Source organism: Capra hircus, chromosome 27, assembly GCF_001704415.2.
Source record: "Capra hircus breed San Clemente chromosome 27, ASM170441v1, whole genome shotgun sequence".
In the NCBI taxonomy this organism is placed as follows: Eukaryota; Metazoa; Chordata; class Mammalia; order Artiodactyla; family Bovidae; genus Capra; species Capra hircus.
The window spans coordinates 24,640,563-24,660,894 of record NC_030834.1 but is presented as its reverse complement, the minus strand read 5'-3'; the positions used below and the strand labels follow the sequence as shown (position 1 = coordinate 24,660,894).

General features: G+C 36.4%; 1 protein-coding gene across 2 annotated transcripts in view; it reads left to right on the top strand.

The window, feature by feature from the left end:
- Positions 4,550 to 20,332, top strand: part of MSR1 (macrophage scavenger receptor 1) — a 77,972-nt gene continuing 62,189 nt past the window's right edge. The window contains exons 1-3 of one of the 2 annotated variants that reach the window (XM_005698777.3): positions 4,550 to 4,672; positions 13,555 to 13,661; positions 14,781 to 14,894. In XM_005698777.3, the coding sequence (XP_005698834.2) occupies positions 13,559 to 13,661; positions 14,781 to 14,894 (217 nt within the window). In that variant the 5' untranslated portion in view covers positions 4,550 to 4,672; positions 13,555 to 13,558. The remainder of the gene's footprint in view (positions 4,673 to 13,554; positions 13,662 to 14,780; positions 14,895 to 20,332) is intronic. The other variant, XM_005698776.3, reaches the window with a different exon arrangement.

The following is a 20,332-nucleotide window of genomic DNA, read 5'->3' as shown; positions in this document are numbered from 1 at the left end:
AAGAAACCTGAACGCTGAAGAACTGATGGTTTTGAACTGTGGTGTTGGAGAAGACTCTTGAGGAGATCCAACCAGTTGATCCTAAAGGAAGTCAGTCCTGAATATTCATTGGAAGGACTGATGCTGAAGCTAAAGCTCCAATACTTTGGCCACCTGATGTGAAGAACTGACTCATTGGAAAAGACCCTGATGCTGGGAAAGATTGAGGGCAGGAGGAGAACAGGATGACAAGAGATGAGATGGTTGGATGGCATCACCAACTCGATGGACATGAGTTTGAGTAAGCTCCTGGAGTTGGTGATGGACAAGGAAGCCTGGCGTGCTGCAGTCAATGGGGTCTCAAAGAGTTGGACATGAGTAAGCGACTGAACTGACACAGGGCTACTTAAGATGATGGATCCTCGTGAAGAGTCCTAACAAAACATGGTCCACAGAAGGAGGACATGGCAGCCCACTCCAGTATTCCCTAGAGAACCCCATGGATGAACAGTGTGAAAAGACACAAAGATATGACTACAAAAGATGAAGCATCCAGGTTGGAAGGTGTCCAATATGCTACTGGGTAAAAGTGGAGGGCAATTATTGATAGCTTCAGATAGAATGAAGCAGCTGGGCCAAAGGAGAAATGACACTCAATTGTGAATGTTTCTAGTGGTGAAAGTAAAATTCGGTGCTGTCAAGAACAGTATTGTATAAGAACCTGGAATGTTAGGTCCTTGAATCAAGGTAAATTTGATGTGGTCAAGCCGGAGATGGCAAGATTGAGCATTGACATCATAGGAATCAGTTAACTAAAATGGATGGAATGAATAAATTTAACTCAGATTATATCTACTACTGTGGACAAGAATTCCTTAGAAGAAATAGAGTAGTCCTCATAGTTTACAAGAGAGTCCAAAATGCAGTACTTGGGTGCAATCTCAAAAATGACAAATTATCTTGGTTCATTTCCCAGGCAAACCTTCAACATCACAGTAATCCAAGTCAATGCCCCAACCACTAATACCAAAGAAACTGAAGTTGACTGGTTCTTTGAAGACCTACAAGACCTTCTAGAACTAACACCAAAAAAAGATGTCCTTTTTCTCATAGAGATTAGAATGCAAAAGCAGGAAGTCAAGAGATATCTAGAATAACAGGCAAATTTGGCCTTCGAGTACAAAATGAAACAGGGCAAAGGCTAACAGAGTTTTGTCAAGAGAACATACTGGTCATAGCAAACAGCCTTTTCCAATGACACAAGAAATGACTCCACATATGGGCATCACCAAATGGTCAATACCAAAATCAGATTTATTATGTTCTTTGCAGCCAATTATGGATAAGCTCTATACAGTAAGCAGAAACAATACCTGGAACTGACTGTGGCTCAGATAATCAGCTCCTTATTGCAAAATTCAGACTTAAATTGAAGAAAGTGGGGAAAACCACTAGATCATTCAGGTATGACCTAAGTCAAATCCCCTATGATTATACAGTGAAGGTGATGAATAGCTTTAAGGGATTAGACAGAGTGCCTGAACAGAAGTTTGTACAGGAGGCAGTGACCAAAACCATCCCAAGGAAGAGAAATGCAAGAAGACAAAGCTGTTGTCCGAGAAAGCCTTATAAATAGGTGAAGAAAGAAGAGAAGTGAAAAGCAAGAGAGAAAGAGAAAAATTAAGCCAACTGAATGCTGAGTTCCAGAAAATAGCAAGGAGAGATAGAAGGCCTTCTTAAATGAACAATGCAAAGAAATAGAGGAAAACAATAGAATGAGAATGACTAGAGAGCTCTTAAAAAAATTGGAGATACCAAGGGCATATTTCATGCAAAGATGTACATGATGAAGGAGAAAAACAGTAAGAACCTAACAGAAAAAGAAGAGATTAAGAATAGGTAGCAAGAATACACAGAAGAAATAAGCAAAAAAGTCTTAATAATCTGGATAACCACAATGGTGTTGTCACTAACCTAGAGCCAGACATCCTGGAGCGTAAAGTCAGATGGACCTTAGGAAGCATTACTATGAACAAAGCTGGTGAGAGTGATAGAATTCCAGCTGAGATATTTCAAATCCTTAAAGATGATGCTGTTAAAGTACTGCTCTCAATATGCCAGCAACTTGGGAAACTCAGCAGTGGCCACAGGACTAGAAAAGATCAGTTCTCATTCTAAATCCCAAAGAAGGGCAATGTGGAAGAATGTATAGACTACACTGCAATTGTGCTCATTTCACATGCTAGCAAAGTTATGGTCAGAATCCTTCACGCTAGGCTTTAGCAATATGTGAACTGAGAACTTCCAGATGTACAAGCCAGATTTAGTAAAGGACGAAGAACCAGAGATCAAATTGCCAGCATCTGAAATTTATAGAGGGTTATAGAGAAAGCAAGAGAATTCTAGAAAAACATCTACTTCTGCTTCATTTACTGCACTAAACCTTTGGCTGTGTGGATCACAACAAACTGTGATATTAAAATTCTTAGAGATGGGAATACCAGACCGCCTTACCTGTCTCCTGAGAAACCTGTATGCAGGTCAAGAAAGCAACAGTTAGAATTGGATATGGAAAAACGGACTTGTTCAAAATTGGGAAAGGAGTATGTCAAGGCTGTATGTTGTCACCATGCTTATTTAACATATTCTGTTTATATCACGTGAAATGCCAGGCTAGATGAATCACATGCTGGAATCAAGATTGCTGGGAGAAATATCAATAACTTCAGATACACAGATAATACCACCCTTATGGCAGAGAGTGAAGAGGAACTAAAGAGCCTCTTGATGAGGATGAAAGAAGAGAGTGAAAAGGCTGGCTTGAAACTCAGCATTCAAAAAACTGAGATCACGACATCCGGTCCTACCACTTCATGGAAGATAGAAAGGGAAAAGGTGGAAACATGACAGCTTTTATTTTCTTGGGCTCCAAAATCACTGTGGACAGTGACTGAAACTGTGAAATTAAAAGATGCTTGCTCCTCGGAAGGAAAGCTATGGCAAACTGAAACAACATACTGAAAAGCAGAGACATCAGTTTGCCAACAAAGGTTTGTATGGTGAAAGCTATGGTTTTTCCAGTAGTACTGTACAAACATGAGAGTTGGACCATAAAGAAAGCTGAGTGCCAAAGAATTAATGCTTTCAAACTGTGGTGCTGGAGCAGACTCTTGAGAGTCGTTGGATAGCAAGGAGATCCAACCAGTCCTTCCTAAAGGAAATCAACCCTGAATATTCATTGGAAGAACTAATGCTGAAGCTGAAACTCCAATATTTTCCAATGAGTTTGGAAAATACCCTGATGCTGGGAAAGACTGAAGACAAAAAGAGAAGGGGCTGGCAGAGGAGGAGATGGTTAGATAGCATCACTGACTTAATGGGCATGAATTTGAGCAAACTCCAGGAGATAGTGGAGGAAAGAATAGCCTGATTTGCTTCAGTCCATGGGATTGCAGAGAGTTGGACATGACTTAACGACTGGACAACAAAAACATATAGAAGCAGATCAAAAGAAAATACAGTGAGTTCTGATGTTAGTCTCCACGTCTTTTCCTAAGAATCTGGTGACCTAGTGTGGTCACAGAGTAGCCTTCATGTTGGTCTAGCCTGGATTGATGTCTGCAATCCTATTCTTGGCTCAAGCTGCCTGGCCAGCATTTGTGCTGCCAGCTTCATTGCCTGTTACTATTGCTGTTACACTGCTACTTTCTTTTCTGCTTTCTTTTTTCAAGCACTGTTCACTATTCCTGGGTTCTCTCTACCAGGGGTTACTGTTCTGTGGTGCCAGAACATCATTTTGACCATCTCTTGATAGAAAGTAGGATTCCTCCCTCTTTGAGCACCATGAAGTGCCCATGAAATATAAAGTAAACACTTTTCCCCAAAAGAATCGGATCTAAAAATTAGCTCAATAGTGTATTTTTTTTTTACATGTCCTATTGGAACTGGAATGGGATTAAATAAATGAGATTAAAAAATATGTAAAACTCTGACAGGTATAGAAGATGAAAGTCATTCCTTTGTTCTGATCCCATGCTCGAGACCCCTTTCCTCTATTATACTTCTCAGGAAATAAATAACTTTTTAGATGCTCAAAGGGATCTACAGAAATTGCTAAAATCACTATAGACAGAGCTGAAGTGAGCAGTAAGGGACTGCTTTTACTTGGTGGGTATCCTTTCCTCCTCTGCTTTGTGTTTGAAGCTAGAGATAAGGGATCTAGGGAAAAGGATTAAGAAAAACAAATCACATAAACATAGAGTCTTCCCTCAAGGTTATACAGTATGAAAGAGATCATGAGTATTAGTGGAAGATATTGAGATTAATAAAAGATTAATAGTAATGAGAATATTATAGAAAGCAGACCTATCTTACAAAAAGGAAAAGATTAATCTTCCATATGTTATGTATGCTGTTACAATAACCCCAATTGTTTTTCATTTGACTTCTCTTTTTCTTTTGTAATGTCCTAGATGGAAAGAGGAATGAGTTATCTGACAAATTTAGATTCTGCAAACTTGTGCACTGAGAAGAGTACTATTGAAATACACTGTTAAGAAAGATTTTCAACATACAAATGTGTCATTTCCTTTCTTCTTGTGCTGTGCTGAAATATTATGTGATAAAGGTTTTAGGTTTCAATTGTTACAAGAGGGAAGTGGATAAATCAGTGCTGCCGTCTTTAGGACATATGGTAAAAGAAGTTTTACTTGTATTTTCTCCCAAATTGCTTCTGTTGAATATATGGGTCTACTCTGTGTATTTTTGTGTGTCTACATGTGTGTGTGTGTATGTTGTATGAGAGAGCTGTTTACATATGTGATCAGTAATTTTTGGTACAATTTTGAATCCTATCTCTAATAACTCGTTTTGATTGTTTCAATGATAGAGATTTCTGCTAGGTTTTCTGTGGGTGAAAAATGTATATATGTGCACAAATATATATGACATATATATATGATATATATTTTTAAGTTGAACTAGCAAGGAATTTTGGGCATATAAATGTGCATATTTTGTTGCTAATTATTGGCTTTACTCAATGTGATTAAATATATCTTAGTCTAATCTTAGTTTTTACATAATACTCTTGACTTTAATCTAATGCTTTTATTACCTCTATTGCTCATATAACAAATATTAGTTGGGCATCTACTGTGTGCACTTTCTAGATGTAAGGAAGGGACATAAAAAATGAAAGTCTCTGTCTTTGGGAAAATCAAGACCTAAGGCAAATTGGCATAATATAATTTGAGCACCATAAAAGTGGTATGCAAATGCTCTATGTAAATACTATGAGAATACAGGAGAGGCCAAAATTACTTCAAGAGGAGAAAGAAGAATCTTCATGGAGCTGTTAGAATTTACATTCATCTCGAAGAATGGTTAAGATTTACACAGCATAAAATGCAATTAGCATTCTCATTAGCCACGTGAAAATAGTGATAGAAAAGTCATAAAACTGAGATTATAAATGTTTTATACAGGAATTAGGAGCTGTTCTTTTGGTCGTACACTGCCTACCTTCAGGTCCCAACTTCCCTGTTCACCAGTTGTGTACCATTAACTGGATACTTAAATGCTTTAGGTCTTGGTTTCCCAGCTTGTAAAATTGAGAACATACCTCATGGTGCTGTTGTGAGGATAAAATAAGAAAATTTCATATTTAAAAAAAAGTGATGGTTTAAAATAATGATGATTCATTTATTTGTGGTTGTCTATGTATCAGACAGTTTATAAAAATTATTTTTAATCCTCATAATAATTTTTAAATTCATATTATAACCATATATATCTGTGTATATATAGATATATATCTGAGATATCATTTAGCTCTCACTAAAATCTAAATGATTCTAAAATAAACATTGTTACTGAACAGTGGTGAATTTGGTTTAAAACATAAGTGACTAGAATCTCTGTAAATGTGTACAATCTTTTTAAAGAGAAGTCAGACAGTGGATACTAAGAAGTTTGAGATAGTATTCCTGTTATCTGATAGTTCAACATATAATGAATTACCTAAAGAAACATTTAGGCTAAAAGGAAGAAACCTAAGTTATGCAAATATTTCCAGCAGCAGCATCTGTATCAGTAACACATTGCCCTTCAAAGAACAGGGAACATATCTTATTTTGAAGAATTATAAGAAAATGGCTGCATAAATAAGGTACATATATTCAATGAATTATTATGTAGCCCATCATTTTAAACTTGAAAAAAATAATTTCAATTATAGATACTGATATGAATTTAAGGGAAATACATAAAACCAGATGATAACATACATTATAGTATCAATTTGTAATGTGGATGCACTCAAGTTTTTCCTTTATTGGGGTGATGGAATGATAGAAATTTTGTCCCAACTTGTCTTCAATAGTGTTACAATATTTTTATAATAAAAATAGGAATAAAGAAAAATGTATTTCCAAACAGAATAATACTGAATTTCTTTCATTAAGGTTTTCCTGTTGTAGCTTCTATAAATTTTTCACCCTCTTCATGAAGAGCTGATACTGCAGAGAGGTGTTTCACTTCTCAAGAGAACGTGCTTTTAATAGATTACATACACTCAGAAGATTTCACAGTTCTTTGTCAGTGCATTGACATTTGATAGGAAGCTGTAACATGTGAGGTTACTTTTTCTTTTAACTTTGGAAAAAGCAGTTAAAGGCTCATTTGGATTGTGTGAATTGTCCGCTGGCTTCTAACAAAGCTTCACATGTGTATGTTTTCTAACATTCCTAAACAAACAGCACTGATAGAGTAAGGAACTGAAGGGATCCAGTGAGTCTAACAAATCCCTCTGAGGCAAAAGTGGGAACCTCAGGGGTGAGATATTTTTGTTTCAGTTTCCTGTTGACACATGATTCAAAGAAAAACCTTTCATTTACCAGTAGATAGCAAAACAGGTTTTTACATTTCTTCAATTCACTAATGCAAACTTTCCTTGAAACATGACTCCAGGTATAAAATCCAGTCATCTTGCAAACTATTTTGTCTTTCATTTATTTGTGGAGTTTCTCCTAATGTTCTTATGTACATGATGAACACCAGTGACAGGAACTCTATTCATTGAACCAAAGAGATAAAAACCACTGAATCATGACTCTAACTTGTGTGAGAAGAGACAAACAATAGACAAGACAAATAAGGGAAATGTATTTCATGTTGGATGGTGATAAGTTGGGGGTGGGGGGCAGATCAAGGCAAGAAAGAGAAGAGGAAGTGAAAGAGGTAGGTTGCCATTTCAGATCTGATGCTGGAGAAAGTCTGTCTGAGTGAGTGAGATGGGAATGTATTTATAGGATTTCAGCAGAGTGACACATCTGACTTACTTTTTTTAAATTAATTAATTAATTTTAATTAGAGGCTAATTACTTTACAGTATTGTAGTGGTTTTTGCCATACATAGACATGAATCAACCATGGGTGTACATGTGTTCCCCATCCTGAACTCCCCTCCCACCTCCCTCCCCATTCCATCCCTCAGGGTCATCCCAGTGAACCAGCCCTAAGCGCCCTGTCTCATGCATTGAACCTGGACTGTCAATCTATTTCACATATGGTAATATACATGTTTCAATGCTATTCTCTCAAATCATCTCACCCTCACCTTCTACCACAGAATCCAAAAGTCTATTCTTTATATCTGGTTCTCTTTTGCTGTCTTGCATATAGGGTCATCATTACCATCTTTCTAAATTCCATATATTTGCATTAATATACTGTATTGGTATTTTTCTTCCTGACTTACTTCATTCTGTATAATAGGCTCCAGTTTCATCCACCTCATTAGAACTGATTCAAATACATTCTTTTTAATAGCTGAGTAATATTCCATTGTGTGTATGTACCACAGCTTTCTTACCCATTCATCTGCTGGTGGACATCTAGGTTGCTTCCATGTCCGAGCTATTGTAAACAGTGCTGCGATGAACATTGGGGTACATGTGTCTCTTTCAGTTCTGGTTTCCACAGTGTGAATGCCCAGCAGTGGGATTGCTGGGTCATATGGCAGTTCTATTTCCAGTTTTTTAAGGAATCTCCACACTATTCTCCATAGTGGCTGTACTAGTTTGCATTCCCACCAACAGTGTAAGAGGGTTCCCTTTTCTCCATACCCTCTCCAGCATTTATTATTTGTAGACTTTTTGATAGCAGCCATTCTGACTGGCATGAGATGGTACCTCATTGTGGTTTTGATGTGCATTTTTCTGATAATGAGAGATGTTGAGTGTCTTTTCATGTGTTTGTTAGCCATCTGTATGTCTTCTTTGGCGAAATGTCTGTTTAGTTCTTTGGCCCATTTTTTGATTAGGTTTTTTATTTTTCTGGAATTGAGCTGCATGAGCTGCTTGTATATTTTTGAGATTAATTCTTTGTCAGTTGCTTTGTTTGCTATTATTTTCTCCCATTCTGAAGGCTGTCTTTTCACCTTGCTTATAGTTTCCTTCATTGTGCAAAAACTTTTAAGTTTAATTAGGTCCCATTTGTTTATTTTTGCTTTTATTTCTATTACTCTGGGAAGTGGGTCATAGAAGATCCTGCTGTGATTTATGTCAGAGAGTGTTTTGCCTATGTTTTCCTCTAGGAGTTTTATAGTTTCTGGTCTTACATTTAGATCTTTAATCCATTTTGAGTTTATTTTTGTGTATGGTGTTAGAAAGTGTTCTAGTTTCATTCTTTTACAAGTGGTTGACCAGTTTTCCCAGTACCACTTGTTAAAGAGATTGTCTTTCCTCCATTGTATATTCTTGCCTCCTTTATCAGAGATAAGGTGTCCATAGGTGCATGGATTTATCTCTGGGCTTTCTATTTTGTTCCATTGATCTATATTTCTGTCTTTGTGCCAGTACCATGCTGTCTTGATGACTGTAGCTTTGTAGTATAGTCTGAAGTCAGGTTGATTCCTCCAGTTCCAGTCTTCATTCTCAAGATTGCTTTTGGTATTTGAGGGTTTTTTTTTTTTTTTTTTTGTATTTCCATGCAAATTGTGAAGTTATTTGTTCCAGTTCTCTGAAAAATACTGTTGGTAGCTTGATAGGTATTGCATTGAATCTATAGATTGCTTTGGGTAGTATACTCATTTTCACTATATTGATTCTTCTGATCCATGAACATGGTATATTTCTCCATATATTTATGTCATCTTTGACTTCTTTCATCAGTGTTTTATAGTTTTCTGTAAATAGGTCTTTTGTTTCTTTAGGTAGATTTATTCCTAAGTATTTTATTCTTTTCATTGCAATGGTGGATGGAATTGTTTCCTTAAATTCTCTTTCTGTTTTCTCATTGTTAGTGTATAGGATTGCAAGGTATTTCTGTGTGTTAATTTTATATCCTGCAACTTTACTATATTCATTGATTAGCTCTAGTAATTTTCTGGTGGTGTCTTTAGGGTTTTCTACATAAAGGATCATGTCATCTGCAAACAGTGAGAGTTTTACTTCTTCTTTTCTAATCTGGATTCCTTTTATTTCTTTTTCTCCTCTGATTGCTGTGGCTAATACTTCCAAAACTATGTTGAATAGTAGTGGTGAAAGTGGGCACCCTTGTCTTCTTCCTGACTTTAGGGGAAATGCTTTCAATTTTCCACCATTAAGGATAATGTTTGCTGTGAGTTTATCATATATGGCTTTTATTATGTTGATGTATGTTCCTTCTATGCCTGCTTTCTGGAGGGTTTTTATCATAAATGGATGTTGAATTTTGTCAAAGGCTTTCTCTGCCTCTATTGAGATAATCATATGGTTTTTATCTTTCAATTTGTTAATGTGGTGTATCACATTAATTGATTTGCAAATACTGAAGAATCCTTGCATCCCTGGGATAAAAGCCACTTGGTCATGATGTCAATCTGACTTACTTTTGAAGAGGACCATTCTAGAAGTTGTGGGGAAAATAAAATGGAAGGATTAACATGAAGCTGAGAGACCTATGAAAAAGTGAAAGTGAAAGTCACTCAGTCGTGTCTGACTCTTTGCAACCCCATGGATTATATAGTCCATGGAATTCTCCAAGCCAGGATTATGGAGTGAGTAGCCTTTCCCTTCTCCAGGGAATCTTCTCAACCCAGGCATCAAACCCAGGTCTCCCATATTGTAGGCAGATTCTTTACCAGTTGAGCCACGAGGGAAGCCCAAGAATACTGGGTCTTCCCAACCTAGGAATTGAACTAGAGTCTCCTGCATTGCAGATAGGATTCTTTACCAACTGAGCTATCAGGGAAGCCAGAGAGACCTTTTGGGAGCTATTAAATTAGCCCAGGATTGTAATAACAAACAGATGATATAAATGGATGGCATGCCAACATCAGAAACCCTGGAAGAAGAAAAGTTAGGTTGATGTGAAAAGTACCCCATTGTAGCTAGCTGTATTATATCTATCTATCTATCTATCTCTTTATTTATAAATCTGATTCTGAGACATGAGATCTGAGCTGGGTATTTTGGCTTAGTCAGCATGTAGGTAGTAGTTCATGCCATTCAAGCCATGGAAATAAATGAGCTTCTCAGGACAATTTTGGAGACTGAGAACAAAAGAAAGTAGTAATAGAAAATGCCAGCAATCTTATTGCAGCATCATCTATCATTAATTTCATCTTTTTTTCAATGGAAAAAAGTATACTTCATGCTTAACCAACCCTTGTTATAAACCACTCCAGAGAACAAACAGAACTCATTGTTCACCAGAGTAACCAGAGGGGATTCTTTTTCATTCATCGCTCCACTCAACAGACTTTAGTGTTCATCTCACTTTCAGCTCTCTGTACCTCTGTTGTCCACATGTGGTCATTCAGTTTAACCCACTTGTAGACATTTATTAGAGGGTTTTCTTTTTCAGAGATTTTAAATCTACCCAAAGAAATCATAGTTTGAAATCCAGTAATCTAAAAGATATATGTTATCATCTAAAGCCCATAAAAGATAGATCGAAGTATAGAGGCCTAATGAAAAACAAAACTGAACTTAGTCTCTGTTCAGTTCAGTTCAGTCGCTCAGTCATGTCTGACTCTTTGCGACCCCATGAATTGCAGCATGCCAGGTATCCCTGTCCATCACCATCTCCCGGAGTTCGCTCAGACTCACGTCCATCGAGTCCGTGATGCCAGTGCCCAAATATTCAACAAGTATATATCAAGTGTACTCTATATGCCAGATTTCTTTAGGCTCTGCCAATATAATATTGAACAAAACTAGACATGGTCCCACCTCTTCTGTAGCTCACAGTCTAGCGAGATTTATCAGATTTAAAATTTTTTAAATTTTGCAAAAATATTTTTTATAAAGAAATTCCCTTCTAGAAGACTGACTAATATAAGGATGTTTCCTTTGTATGTAAGTGAAAATGGAGTCATAATATCTCAGCTACTGGGACCAGAACCAGAGTCAAACACATTGAGAAGAGACTTGTGAGCAGACTGACAGGGAAATATTTCTAGGTGCATAGCAGGGGTACCTAAATGTATACTTGGCTGTTGAGTTGTTAAGACTCTGGGCTTCCAATGCAGGGAATGTAGGTTTGTTCCCTAGTCAGAGAGCTAAGATCCTGCATGCCATGGGATACAGAAAAAAAAAAAAAAAAAAGTAGACTTTGTGAGCCCATCCTTTATAAACTGAGTTCAAATGTTAAAAGCTTTGACAGAGTCCCAGTGCTTTGAACTGTAGTTTAAAAAAGAATTTAGCTGTCTCATTGTCATCTCATTCTTGAAAGTAATGTTTTTTATTTTTTCCCATGGCAAGTTAAAAACTATCATCCAAATCAAATAATAGAGTGAATTAAAAAGGTGAGAAATGGCAGCAGAGTCTGGGTCTGAATTAATCAGTTTGGTTTCCTATGATAGTGTTCGCCGATAATTGTTTATTTAGTTTTACCTCTGCCTAAGCAGTGTTCTTGCCTGGAGAATCCCAAGGACGGGAGAGCCTGGTGAGCTGCCGTTTATGGGGTCGCATAGAGTCGGACACGACTGAAGCAGCTTAGCAGCAACAGTAGCAAGAAAAGGGGATGTCGTCCTAACTTCCCCCTCTGCCAGCTTCCTCCACAGTGACTGAACCATTTAAAGAATACACTCCTTGGTTAGATCGACCAGACTTACAAAAAAGTAAAACTGATTTATAGAATGATGTATGTACAAACTGCAAAATAAAATAACTCCTTGGAAATATATATATTTTTAATATATTGACAGGAGTTGCCACATCCTTATTTTCAGTACCTCTTCCCAAAGCAGGGTGAACATTTGCGTATGAATGATTGCCCATTTTCTGGAGGAGATAAGAGTTCAGTGTCCTGAAGTTACCAGGGTACACAGTTGCAACTTCAGCTGTGTTAAATCCATAACTCAGCATTAGAGAAAATAAACAATGATCAGAAGATGTTGGCTTTATGCTAAACTTATCAATCAAATGAATTGAACTGTTTCCAAGAAAAAGTCATACAGTTTCTTTTGACAAATGTTCTTAAAGTTGTGGTCTTCAGACTGGCAGCAGCAGCATGACTAGAAAACTTGTCTGAATTGCAAATTGTTGTTGTTTAGTCTCTAAGTCGTGTCCAACTCTTCTGCGACCCCATGGACTGTAACCTGCCAGGCTCCTCTGTCCATGGGATTTCCTAAGCAGGAATACTAGAGTGGGTTGCCATTTCCTTCTCCAGGGGATCTTCCCTGATTGGGGATTGAACCCCACGTCTCGTGCCTTGGCAGGCAGATTCTTTACCACTGAATCACCAGGGAAGCCTGCAAGTTGTTGATCCCTACCCTAAATATGAGAAGTTTTGCAGGTTGGGACCATCAATCTGTTTTAAAGTAAGCCTTTTAAATGATTCTAATGCATCTTAAAGAGACATAGATATAGATTCGGTCATAAAATATGTGTGTGTACGCTCAGTCGTGTCCAGCTCTTTGCAATTGTGTTTTAAAAGGTACAAGCACATATTTGAGGTGCTGCCAATGTATATAGTGAGGGAAGTCTTGATAGGAAAATATATAGGAAAATTTTTTTTAAAAAAAAGGAAAAGAAGGGAAAGGAAAGGAAAATAAAAACTTAGTTTTTCCTGTGGCTCCTTATCTTGTGACTGGACTTTGTTTTCTGTTTCTAAAGGGATAAACAGATGCCTTGGCAGAAGAAGATTTGGCTGATAAAGCTCTGATAAAATATCACGGGAAATATTTGTTTCAGATTTTCAGCTGCTACTTGTTCTAAGGGAAATTCTTTTTAACTTTTTAGCTAAACAGTTGTTTTCTGCCAGTTAAGAATTTTTCCTTTTTTAGCTAAAGAGAGCAAAGTTACCTCTCACTCTAAAAAAACCCACATACTTCAATCATAAGTGTACATTTGTACATGGAAAAACTCATGAGTGGGTTCCATGTAAGTCTGTCTTTTAATGTTGAAATGAAAATTCATGGGTAGTTATGTTGGCATATATTTGACAGAGATGTATGTAAATGTAATTAATTATACTTGTTCCCTGGCTAAAATTGGATTTTAACTGTAAATTTCAATGTGAAACATGATGCCAAAGGGCCCTAGCGATTCTGTGTGTAATTAACATGTTTTTCCATGTGTTTGATAGAAGTATGGCACAGTGGGATGACTTTCCTGATCAGCAAGAAGACACTGACAGCTGTACAGAGTCTGTGAAGTTCGATGCTCGCTCAATGACAGCTTTGCTTCCTCCCTGTAAGTAGAATAAGGGAGGGTGCTCATGGACATTGTCCTTGGAGTTAGTGAGACTGTAAAATTTTGGTCATGAGACTTACTCTATCTGCCTGGTTGGATCTCAGTCTTAGTCACCTGACAGATGGAATATCCCATCTTGCTTGTATTGTGGTTGCTCCTTCTCTTTTTTCCTTCATTTTCCCCCTTTTCCTTATTTTTTAAATTTTCTTTACCTAATTTTTTCCTCCTTTTTCTGTTCAATTCCTCATAGAACATTACTGAACACTACCTAAAATTTCATTTTAATTTGCAACCTGAAAACAAAATTTCCTTCTTTTTTGCTAAACAACAAAAGCAATGGCCATAGGAAAGAATGTTTTAATGAATGTTTTATTCACTTAACCAGAGAAACATCTTCTGCTAGTAAGATTCCCTCTATATTGAGTTAACTTTTCTACAATTAGCATCTCAACATATGAATTGCTGGTTCATATAAAGAAATAATACTAAAATATTAGTATATTCTGAAATATCCAGAGGATGGGTTTTACTGATCCATTCCAATGTTTAATCAAAGTGTGAGTTTTGTTATTTATTTTTTTCAGCTTGTATTCAAATCACAAGAGGCATCCAAATACAAAACTATTGAGGTAGAATGAGAAAAGGAAATTTACATAATTACCATCAAAAGTAATGTTTTTATTATTCCACTTAAAATCTGAAAAAATATATATAATTATTAATATATGGTTGCTTGAGGAACTTTATTTTCATCCAGAATGTTCACATTCCCATGTGAAACAGAAGAATAAAATTTATGTTTGTGTGTGTTTTGGTATGGTATCAGTATTAAAATTTATCAATGAATGCATCCAATGAGACAAGTATGGCTTGGAGAAGATAGTAACTTTGTCCTGGATGTTTAGTTAGTGGATAGATCAAATGTCCACAGCAATTTCTGTATTGACTTCTCCTTTTGACTGTCCCTTTTACTTCCTGCTGAATAAATGAGAACCTATTTCTTGTTTCCTTTTTATTCCAGTAGGTTTGATACTAACCATATAATTGGAGATTTTAAAAAGTTTTACTTAAGTAAGATGAGTAAGTTCTCTAACAGGAGGTTGGACTTTTGTTTTTTAGATCCTAAAAATGGCCCAACTCTTCAAGAGAGGATGAAGTCTTATAAAGCTGCACTGATCACCCTTTATCTCATTGTGTTTGTAGTTCTCGTGCCCATCATTGGCATAGTGGCAGGTACAGTACTCTAGTTCTGAAACTCACCTAGTAAATTATTTAGTGCAGAAGCAGAAAGAAGCATTAGTCTTTGGTATATGGCAAATTCGTAAGAATTTGAACTTTAGATCAAAAAATATTCCTCAAATTTATTTCATGAAAAAAAAACCAGATTCTGCAAAGTTATTGCATAAAAAACTTTAAATAAATAGCCTAGACAATGGAACTTTAAGATAAAAATATGAATATGTAAAGGTAAGATGGAAAGAATTGACTGTTTCAGCAATGTTATCATCTGAAGTCCTGTGAAGTTCTAATGATGCGTCATAAATTTCATGGTAAGCATTCTAGTTGCAAATGTGAAGATATAAACATGATTGTTTATTTTAGCAATGCCTAAAATATAAAAACAAGCCAGTTGTTCTGGAAAAATGCTTTTATTATTAGTATTGAGAGCAAAAAGAAATATCCCTACAAGTCTTCAGAGGAAACCTCAGAAACTAGTGACCTATCCCTCAGCAGTATTTGTCCTTTATATGGTCACATATTTCATGAGGGTTTTATTTAAAACCTCTCTAAAAATGAACTGATAGCATCCTTTCAAACAAACAAACAAAAAAAATAGAACACTTTGCTTGGGTCCTACATGATATTTTTCAGGTATATATTTGTTTTGAAGATTTTGGCTTGAGTTGGGGATACATCTAAAGAGTTTATACAGGGAGGGATAGCTTGCATGTAACTTAAGCAAATTTATAAACATTATTTCCCTCAGGACCATTTTTGAGGGATTTGATTGACATTTGAATTTATTTGCCTTGTAGCTCCCTTTTCCTCCGAGAGTGACAAAATGTCTAGACATATGCTTGAACAAGAGATAGGCTGGGAGGAAGATGTGTTTTTATGTGCATACTAATCAGCTTAACAAGGAAATGCTCCTAATATAAGGCCATACCTCCTCTGTCAAAAGGATATTCCAAGACAGAACCAAAATTTTACTAAGGAAGAAATGATCATGAAAGCAACAATGACTGTAACATTTTTGAGCGTTTACTATGTTCAGGCCCTGGGCTATACATTTTCCACAGATTATCTTAAGACACCTCACAGTTACCCTTGGACAGACATATGCTTACCCTCATCATCCACAAAAGAAAACTGTTCAGTGATGGAATTGAAGTTCCTACCATGACTCCTGACTCCTATCCTCTGTGGTCTACTATCTCCCAGTACAATCCGGTGTTTAGAACAAACTATGATTGGCCACTAAAAAATTAACTTGTTGTAACATTAGCCAGGAAAATATTTTCCCTATGTAAAAGTCAAATACTATTTTGGATGTCAGAAACAAAAGCCAACCACAACTAATCAATTAATCAAACCAACCACAGCCATTTAAATAAAAGAACTTGATGTGTGTCATTAAACAGCAACTTCCTGATAAACCGGGTTATCTATGTGTTGTTTATGTTTATGCTTATCAGTTTGAAGTGCTTAACTGAAAGATGCATCATTGTTTGGGATCATTAGCTGTCAGCCAGTTAGAATGTGCGTAATTTCATCACTTTTATGGGACTTCCTTGGTGGTTCAGCTGGTAAAGTATCCACCTGCAATGAAGGATACCCTGGTTTGATTGCTGGGTTGGGAAGATCCATTGGAGAAGGAATAGGCTACCCACTCCAGTATCCTTGGGCTTCCCTGGTGGCTCAGCAGGTAAAGAATCTGCCTGCAATGTGGAAGGCCTGGGTTCGATCTTGGAGTTGGGAAGATCCTCTGGAGAAGGGAATGACTACCCACTCCAGTATTCTGGCCTGGAGAATTCCATGGATTGTATATAGTTCATGGGGTTGCAAGGAGTTGGGCACAACTGAGTGACTCACTTTCATTGCTTTTATGTAAACCGTGGCCTGCAGAACCAACCTCAGTGAATGCAACTTCTTTATACTCAGCCCATGCACAATGTGAACTGAGGTTTGAAAATATCAGGGTTCTAACCAGGTTCAAAATCTCTGGGCTGTTACCAAACGCTACCAAGTCAACACAGTTGTTCTAGGATTGACAATGATTGACCTAAAGTAGTTTTGTTTCCTTGAACTATAGCATGTGCTATTAAGACTGACAAAAAGCTAAAAGTGTTCAAATCTTGCAAGTTCACATTAGCACCCCAATTCACCAGAATTTAGATCTCCTGTGTTTATCATACTTGAATAATAAACAATTGACTATCCATTTACAGCTGTAAGTTTTAGATCAGAATTTTTCCAAAAGAAAGCTAAAATGCAATACATTAATTCTACATAATAAAAAAAACTTCAAATGTAGATAAAACATATCCCTGTAATGATAGAAATTATTCTGTTTTGGGAAATATAAATCAGTAGATGAAATAAAATGTTGTGCATGAAAACTAAAGTTTCTTATGTATTGAAAAATATTTCTTAATTATAGTCTTCTCCACAAGCTACCTTTTTTCCAAGAAGCTACTACATTTCTATTATAGTATAACAACATATAACAATGTCTCTGAAGAATAAGATAAGGTTAAGCTTTCATGCATTGGAGAAGGAAATGGCAACCTACTCCAGTGTTCTTGCCTGGAGAATCCCAGGGACAGGGGAGCCTGGTGGGCTGCCATCTATGGGGTCGCACAGAGTCGGACACAACTGAAGCGACTTAGCAGCAGCAGCAGCAGCAGCAAGCCTAAGGTTAATGTATATACATTGCTGACAAACTGAAGATCCTTGAGCTCAAAATAATACAAATTTTTGGTAGAAGAAGGTATTGCCAACATGGAGGAGTATATGTGATCTGTAAGGTCAAATATAACCCTCTCCCTATTGTACAAGTTAGAAAATTTGTCTCCTTTCAAATGTAAGATAGAAAAGTCACAAAATGCCATCTCTCTGATGATAATGAAAGAAATGAACATTTGAAAATATGAACTCTAGCATTCCATACCTAGATTTGTGATACTCGTGTCTATATCATCTGTATCACAATTAAATGTTTTTAAAGAAAGTAAGGATTAGATTAGGTTTCATTCAAGATTTGGGAAAACAAGCAATATTGCATTTTTAAATCTGTAAGCAAAATATAGCCTTTATTATCAGCTCATGTTGAACTTGATATTGAAGAAAACTCTTTGGTCACATGACATTTTATCAAATCAAATCTTCCCTTTCTACACTATGAAGAGGTTTTGCTTTATCCCTATGAAATAAAAAGCATTTCTAGTGAAAGTAAAAATTATATGGTTGAGTAATTAAATCAATATAGCTATTAAAATAAAGTACAGATACTATCTTTCTCATGGAGCACCCAACTTCCTCCCAGTTTTTTATATTACATAGTATTAAGTCCCCCTTGTATCAGTATTGGGCATACAGATATTGAATCCAAAATATTAATGATAATTAAAAAATGGAAAGTATCAAATGTGCATTATGTGCCAGGGAAAGATCTGAGCACTTTACATATATCAGCTCATTTAATTATTTAAACACTGACTAGTAGTATCCCCACTCCAGTATTCTTGCCTGGAAAATCCCATGGACGGCGGAGCCTGGAAGGCTGCAGTCCATGGGGTTGCTGAGGGGTCGGACACGACTGCGTGACTTCACTTTCACTTTTCACTTTCATGCACTGGATAAGGAAACAGCAACCCACTCCAGTGTTCTTGCCTGGAGAATCCCAGGGGCGAAGGAGCCTGGTGGGCTGCCGTCTATGGGGTTGCATAGAGTCAGACACGACTGAAGCGACTTAGCAGCAGCAGCAGCAGCAATAGTATCCCATTTACAAGGTAGTGAAATGATAGCCTGATTAATTTGCTCAAGGGCACAGTTTATGAAGGAAAGAGCAAGAATGGCTAATCCAGGCAGTTCCCGTCTAGAGCCTGTATTATTAACTGCTACCTGAAAAAGCAGTAATCATCATAAAAGAAAAATTTTGAGGGCTAACTTAGAGATAATTTTGCAAATATTGTTAGTTAGAGTTTCTGATTGTTAAAGTCAAATTCCATTCCCAGTCAGTCTTCTATTCCCAGAGTTGCTCGAGCAGTGCTTTGTATACAGTAGGTACTCAATAAATAAATCATGGAACTGGCAAATGCATAAATGAAGCTGTCAATCCAAAACTTGCTCTCTACACTTAATTTGATAAAGGTTATGAGTTCCAACTAAGAAATATACTATTTTGTCCAAATTATTCATAAAATAATGTACACTCAATATGGCCTCTGTTGAGGATTGTATAAAAATGTAGCCACATATTTTATTAAATCAAACAAGCTAATTTTAAAGAGAATATAACTAGGAACAAATAATATATATATATTAAATTGTGATTTAATTGAATATGTAGTTTAATATGTAGTTTAATAAGAGCTACAATGACAGCCGTCATCAAACACCTTCAGGTGACGGTGGTGAAGACTCTGTAACTAAGATAATAACTTTCAAAGATAAGGCACTTTAATTTGAGTAGTTTTCATGTGTGCCATCTGTGTGCTATGGAATTTACATGCCTTATCTCATTCATTCTGAGCACCACTGTAAGACAGTTATTACTTTTAGGTCTTTGGGGAAGCCTAGTTAAGGAGAAGAAATATAACTTGTTCAGAGTAACCTAGTTAGTAACTAAGGAGTGGGGCTAGATTCCAGAATTGGGCAGCTTGTTCCTACATAAACACCAAGCTCTCATTTGTATAACAGGTACCCTGAGTTCAGGGTGGAATTCAGGGCTTTTCATGTGCTACTTCAGTTAAGTCTCAAAAACCTGTAAAGCTAATAACTATTGTCATATCACTTTAAAGAAAATTGACAGGTCAGTTATTGCTGTTTATATAGATATACTTTTAAACCATATGAAGTTGCTCTCTACTGCTCAATAATGGTCAAATATATAAAGTCTTATGTATTCAAATTAATATAGATAAAAGACTGATATATGTGTAGATAAAAGGTATAAATCATATAGATAGATATATAGAGAGATGAAACAATCAAATCTTAACCATCATTAACTAGGAATACAATGGTGCTTAACATTGTCTTCATGGTGTACAATTATGTATTATTTTTATCTGCAAAAGTAATATTTATACTTTTCATTTTTGAAACTGTGAACATATTGCTCTAGATCCTTTCAGAAGGATAATTAGCTTGTTTAGAGAACATATGCCCATTTGGAAATACATATTAGCAGCTCTCTATGCCGCAAACACCATTTAATAGAATTTTTATATTCAGGAAATAATTGCTCATAAGATGCTTCATCGAAGGGTTAAACATATTAGTAGAAATAGAAGCAAACTGAATATGCTGCTAAGTCGCTTCAGTCGTGTCCGACTCTGTGCGACCCCATAGATAGCCGCCCACAACTGAATATAGGGATTTGTTAAATCTGGCAGAACCACACATAGAATAACAATGTAGTTATTCAAATGACTTTTGTAAAACAA